The sequence below is a fragment of the Tupaia chinensis genome, unplaced genomic scaffold (genome assembly GCF_000334495.1).
Source record: "Tupaia chinensis unplaced genomic scaffold, TupChi_1.0 Scaffold150175_2, whole genome shotgun sequence".
Classification (NCBI taxonomy): Eukaryota; Metazoa; Chordata; class Mammalia; order Scandentia; family Tupaiidae; genus Tupaia; species Tupaia belangeri.
The window spans coordinates 161,692-167,959 of record NW_006210014.1 but is presented as its reverse complement, the minus strand read 5'-3'; the positions used below and the strand labels follow the sequence as shown (position 1 = coordinate 167,959).

The 6,268-nt window shown below is 42.3% G+C and overlaps 1 protein-coding gene across 1 annotated transcript; it reads right to left on the bottom strand.

Annotated features, from left to right (window-relative positions):
* Positions 1 to 244: 244 nt before the first annotated feature.
* DEGS1 (delta 4-desaturase, sphingolipid 1) lies at positions 245 to 3,637 on the bottom strand. Its single transcript, XM_014585646.2, has 2 exons — positions 2,875 to 3,637; positions 245 to 546 (listed from the first exon to the last, which is right to left on the bottom strand). Exons 1-2 carry the CDS (start codon positions 3,589 to 3,591, stop codon positions 400 to 402), a joined length of 864 nt encoding a protein of 287 aa, XP_014441132.2. The 5' UTR covers positions 3,592 to 3,637; the 3' UTR covers positions 245 to 399.
* Positions 3,638 to 6,268: the final 2,631 nt, after the last annotated feature.

Below are 6,268 nucleotides of genomic sequence, written 5' to 3'. Positions count from 1 at the left end.
AAAGGGTGAGTGAGAAAGCAAGCCACCAGTTCAAGGACTCAAATCGCAGTCAGCCATGTGAGAGTTCAGCACCTTAACCACAATACCACCTAGAAATAGTTTTTCAAAAGGTTGTTTTATATGCTTACACAATGACAGATGTGGACTTATAAAAAAAAAAAAATCCTGAGCGACAGTAACACAATGAACAAGTTCCTTCCCTGTGAATAAAGCGAAGCACTACACACAGGCTGACACGGTAAAGCCAGATTAGCTTCTTGATACCATGGAGATCCTCCTCTGAAATGGTACGAGGGTACCTTACAGAGCATTACTGGTCTTAAGCTTAATAATGTAAAAATTACACTTTATCAGTTACTTTAAAGTTTCAGGGTAAAGTTCCGCTGGCTGTGATGATATTTAATCCAGAATTTCCACCCCTTTTGGAGGCCTCTTCACTCTTGAGTAGGGACTTATTGTATCATCCATCACAAAATCGTACAGTACTCTTATCCAGGAATTGTAGTGGGGAAGGTTGTCATAGTATTCAGCTGCTATTTTCCTCACCTAGAAAGGAAAGCATACAGCAAGATGACTAACTCGTGTTACTGGGTTCTGTCAAAGACCACACATGAATGCCTGATACGAACACTGAGGAGGGAACACATAGTCTCATTTTCTCCCAGAGGGAACCCATAGTCTCATTTTCTCCCTTTTCTAGGGGAGCAGGAGCTGCTTCAGGAACTCTACAGATGTTTATTTGTATTTTTTTTTTGAGAAGATTTTGCTACAGGGTGCATGTGCTCACCAGAAAGACAGAGAGAGACAGAGAGATAGAAAGCAAGAAACCACCCCATGGGGGGATGGCCACACCGCAATCCCTTCTCCTCTGTTCTCCCCTCGGGATCTTGGGCATGCACACACATGCGCCTGGCATGTGGGCACACACGCACATATGCCCAGCATGAGTTTAAGCTACCGGGTCCAGGACTCGAACCGCGGTCAGCTAAATGGGAGTCCAGCAACAGCCATTACGCCAACTGCTGGTCCCCATTTATTTGTATTTCAATAGCTGAATACACTTGACCCTCTAGGATTACTAACTCTCCTATCAAGTTGTGGTTTATTGGTACTCTATTTATTTGCAAATATCTGATTTATTTGTAAAATTAAGACCAAATACAAGACCAGGTCTACAGGTAGCATGGTGGTTGATGTGCTGGGCTCCTACATGGCTTATTGTGGTTTGAGTCCTGGACCGGTGGCTTGCTTTCTTACTTTCCCTCTGTCTCTCTCTGGTCAAATTAAAAAATAACAATAAAGGACCAGCAGGTGACATAGCTGGACTCCCACATAGTCGACCACGGTTCAAGTCCTGGACCCAGCAGCTTAAACACACGCCAGGCATGTGTGCACGCATCCCCAAAGTCCCAAGAGGAAAAGAGAAGAGAAGGGATTGCAGTGTGGCCATCCCCCTGGGGGTGATTTCTCGCTTTCTGTCTCTCTTTGTCTCTGGTGAGCACACGCACCCTATAACGAAAATCTCTCTCTAAATAAAAATAAATAATAAAAATAATAAAATTAAATAAATCATTATTTTTTTAAAAAAATGTCTCAATACTAGGAGTTACTAAACCTATGGAATTTGTTATCTGTGTATGTAGTTCAGTTCAAACACTGACACAATAAATCTCTCATGTCTGTCTATGTATTTTACAAGGTTATACCTAAATGGAAAAATACATAAATTTTTTAAAAGAATTACTTTACTTTTATTTACTCATTCATTTATTTTCATTTGACCAGATAAAGACAGACACACAAAGAGAAGGAAAGTGAGGAAGCAAGCCACCAGGTCCAGGGCTCGAACCATGGTGGGCCATGTGGGAGTGTCCAGCGCCTTAACCACCATGCCACCTGCTGACCCAAACATACATACTTTAAAAAGTGTTTTGTAGAGACCAGCAGTTGTCGAAATGGCTATGTCGCTGGACTCCCATGTAGTCAACCACAGTTGGAGTCCCAGACCCGGTGGCTTAAACTCACACTGGGTGTGTGTGCGTCCGTGCCCAAGATCCCGAGAGGCAAATGGAGGAGAAGGGACGGTGGTGTGACCATACACCTCAGTGTGTGATTTCTTGCTTTCTTTCTGTCTCTCTGTCTCTCTCTTTCTGGCAAGCACACGTGCCCTATTGCAAAAAAACTCTCCAAAAAAAAAAAAAAAAAAAGTGTTTTGTGAACAGGAAAGCTCAGTAAAAACAAGCAAAAACTAAAATTTAAAAAAAAATTTTTTTTAAATGAAGATACTACAAAGCCAGGTGGCATAGTGGTTAAGGCAAAGAAGATTTTCCCTTTGCAAAATTAAACTGGCAGATGCAGATAAAAGATTAATATTCTTTTTTTTTTTGTATGAGTAGCCTAAATTAAATTAGATGCCTTTTAAAATGAACAAGTCAAGATTAATGATTATATAAACATTAGAAATTAGAATATTGGGGCCAGCAGGTGGAGTGGTGGTTAAGGTGCTGGACACTCCCACATGATGACCACGGTTCAAGTCCCGGATGTGATGGCTTGCTTTCTCAATTTTCCTCTCTCTCTCTCTTTTTCTGGTCAAATTAAATAAATGAATGAATAAATAAAATAACATAATTCTTTTCCAAAAATAACTATTTCATTTAACTTTACTTACTTACTTATTTATTTATTTTATTTTAAAAGAGAGGGACAGAGAGAGAGAGAGAGAAAGTGAGAAAGCAAGCCACCAGGTTCGGGACTTAAACCATGATCGGCCATGTGGGTGCCCAGCACCCTTAACCGCCATGCCACCTGCCAGCCCCAGAATAACTTAATTCTTTAAAAAAAAAAAATTAGAATATTAAATCCTTTACTTACCAGTGGAAGATTTTTTCCAGGAATGTTGGGGAAGTCATGATGTTCATTGTGGTAACCTACGTTGAAGGTAAGTAAATTCAGAGGCCCATAATATGAGTAAGTTTCATGTCCCTTTAAGAACATGTAATGTTCAGCTATAAAATGTCCAGAAATTGGGTGAAAACCCAGACCAAGTAAGGATGCTGTCAACATGTAGACTAAAGATTTAATTCCCAAAAAGTAGTAAATTATAATGTCAAAAACGATCTGAGTCATGGTATTGATCATTTCCAGGTAAGAAACTGGTTTGGGGTTGATAAACAGAGGCCGAAATGCATAAAACAAAGGCTGGAGAATAACCCAAATCAATTTTCTGAACGCAGTACAGAAGAACCAGCCCTCAAAGCTGGTAGGAATATCCACATCGATGCCATCAGCTCCGAGGTATCGATGATGATCCATGTGATACCTCTTAAAGGAAATTGAATATGGAATCCCAATAGGAAGATTAGCAAACATTCCGAACCAGCGATTCCACATGGCTCTGTAGTTGCCAAAGGCACTATTGTGGGAAATCTCGTGAATAGCCAGAGTCATGGAGTGATTAATGCAGCTGCCAAAGGTATAGGCCCAAAATATGACCCATTTCCAGTCCAAGTCTTTTACTAAGTAAAATGCAACCAACTGGGTGAGAACCATCATAATTACAATCCATATCAAGTTGGGATCAGGTTTCATCAAAGACTTTATCTCTGGATATTTTGCTATAAAAGAAAAAAAAAAGCAAAAAATCAGAAACTGAGAGAAGTACATAATATTTCAGCAAATGTAATTAAACACCGATTAACACATTAATTTTCTTCTCAAAACCATAATGTTCCCCCACTAGAGACTTTATCAAATATTCATCTACTACAGGAAAAGAGTATATCTGACAGTAAATTTACAAAATACCCTGTCACAACAATTTGAGAATGTATGCAGAAACAAATCTAAAAGCTCCACGTTCTTTCTTTTTTTTAGAGGTTTCTGCTATAGGGCGCATGCGCTCGCCAGAAAGAGAAAGACAGAGAGATAGAAAGCGAGAAATCATCCCCCAGGGAGGATGGCCACGCCGCAATCCCTTCTCCTCTGTTCTCTTCTCGGGATCTTGGGCACGCACGCACACGCGCCCGGCATGAGTTCATGCCACCAGGTCCGGGACTCAAACCGCGGTCCATTACATGGGAGTTCAGTGACACAGCCCTTACGCTAACGGCTGGTCCCAAAGCTCCACATTCTTTTGTACTTAAATATTACTTCCAGGCCGGCAGGTGGCGTGGTGGTTAAAGGCACTGGATTCCCACCCATGTGGTCAACTGCAGTCCAAGTCCTGGACATGGTGCCTTGCTTGCTCTCTCTCTAGACAAATTTTTTTTAAAAAATAGTAATAATCAATAAATTTAGATAATTTTTAAAAATGTTATTTCTGTTTAGACAGAGCTCTAACATAAATTCTTTTAACTGAATAGTTTAATGAAAAATTATAAAGCAGACTTCCTCATCACCATCACCCAGGTGAAACTTCATATAAAATTACATCTGCCAAAAAGAAATACATTTTGGAGAACAGCAGATGGTGTAAAGGTCACTGGACTCCCAGGCGGAAACTGAAGAAGGGACTGCAGTGTGGCCATCCCCCCTGAGGGGTGGTTTCTTGATTTCTGTATTTCTGTCTCTCTGGCCAGAGCACACACCCTACAGCAAATATCTTTCTTAAACAAACAAACAAACAAGTAAAAAAACTTTGGAGGTACCCTAAAGCCATGAAATTCATATTCACAGTCCTTTCAGACAAATCAACTTTCTCCAAGTAATTCTGCAATGAATTTTTGCAAAGCTGTAACAGTATATAAAAATCAAGATTACAAGAGTACCAATATAGTTAGGTGAGGAAAGAATAATCTTAACAAATGGTGCTGGAACAACTGATTACCAAACATACTGAAGAATGAAGTTGTCCCCTTCTCTTATACAACGCACAAGAACTGAGGGGACCACAGCTCAGCTGCAGTGGCACACCGGTGAACAAGGCTCTGTTCACTGAGGCCTGGATTTGTTCACATCCAGAGTTGTTTGAGTTCCTAGTTGGCTTAGGCTGGGAGTGGATCACAGTGTGAGGTCCCTGTAGAGGATGCCTGCCTGCCTGCCTGCCTGCCTGCCTGTCTCTCTCACTCATGGTAAAAAAATAAATAAAAAATAAAAGGATTAGGTCAGCTCCATGGGCTGGTAGTAAAGGCAGCCAGATTCTTCATGGCCGACCATGCAGCTCAAGTCCTAGACCCAACAGCTTGAGAAAGACACTTGGCACATATATGAGTGCCCGAAATGCAAAAAGGAGATAGAGAAGGGAACGCAGCTTCAGCATAACCATTTCCCATGGTGGGGGCACTTTCCCCTCTCCCTGTCTCATCTTCTCTCTCTGGCAAATTCAGGTGCCCTCTAGAAAAATAAATAGAGGGAACCAGCAGTTAGCGTAATGGCTATGTCGCTGGACTCCCACGTAGTCGACCGCGGTTCGTGTCCCGGACCCGGTGGCTTAAAACTCACGCCGGGCGCGTGTGCGTGCGTGCCCAAGATCCCGAGAGGAGAATGGAGGAGAAGGGATTGCGGCGTGACCATCCCCCCTGGGGGGTGATTTCTCGCTTTCTGTCTCTATGTCTCTCTCTGTCTGTCTGGCGAGCGCACGCGCCCTACAGTGAAAAATCTCTCAAAAAAAAAAAAAAAAAAAAAAAAGAAAAAGAAATAGAAAAATAGATGGATCATGGCCCAACCTGGTGGTACAGCTGGTGGCAAACTTAACTGCAATGCTGGAAACCACATGGGTGAGTGGGTTTGAATCTTCAGCTGTCTTAAAAGTATGATGAGTAATGAGCTGAAGGGCTGGGGAAAGGAAACTGCGCAGTAAGACCCTGTCAAGGATCTGCCTGCATACACACACGCACGTATGTAAACGCACCTCCATCCCTCAAGCCTATGCAAACACTATCATAAATAAGTAGAATCAGGCCAGCAGGTGGCATGGTGCTGAAGATGCTGGATCCCACCAGGCCAGGTGTACAGTTCTGAGTCCCAGACCCTATGGCTTGAAAATCATGCAGGTACATGTACGTGCATGTATGCTCAAAATCCCAAGAAAAGGGGCCAGCAGATTGCATAGCAGTTAAGTCATTGGACTCCCACGTGGCCAACTGTGGTTCAAGTCCCGGACCTGGTGGCTTGAAACTCACACTAGGTGCATGTGTATGCCAAGATTCCAGGAGGAGAAGGTATTGTGGCATGGCCATCCCTCCTTGGTGGGTGATTTCCCACTTTCTGTCTCTGTCTTTCTGGTGAGCGCATCTGCTCTATAACAAAAATCTCTCTTAAAAAAGTA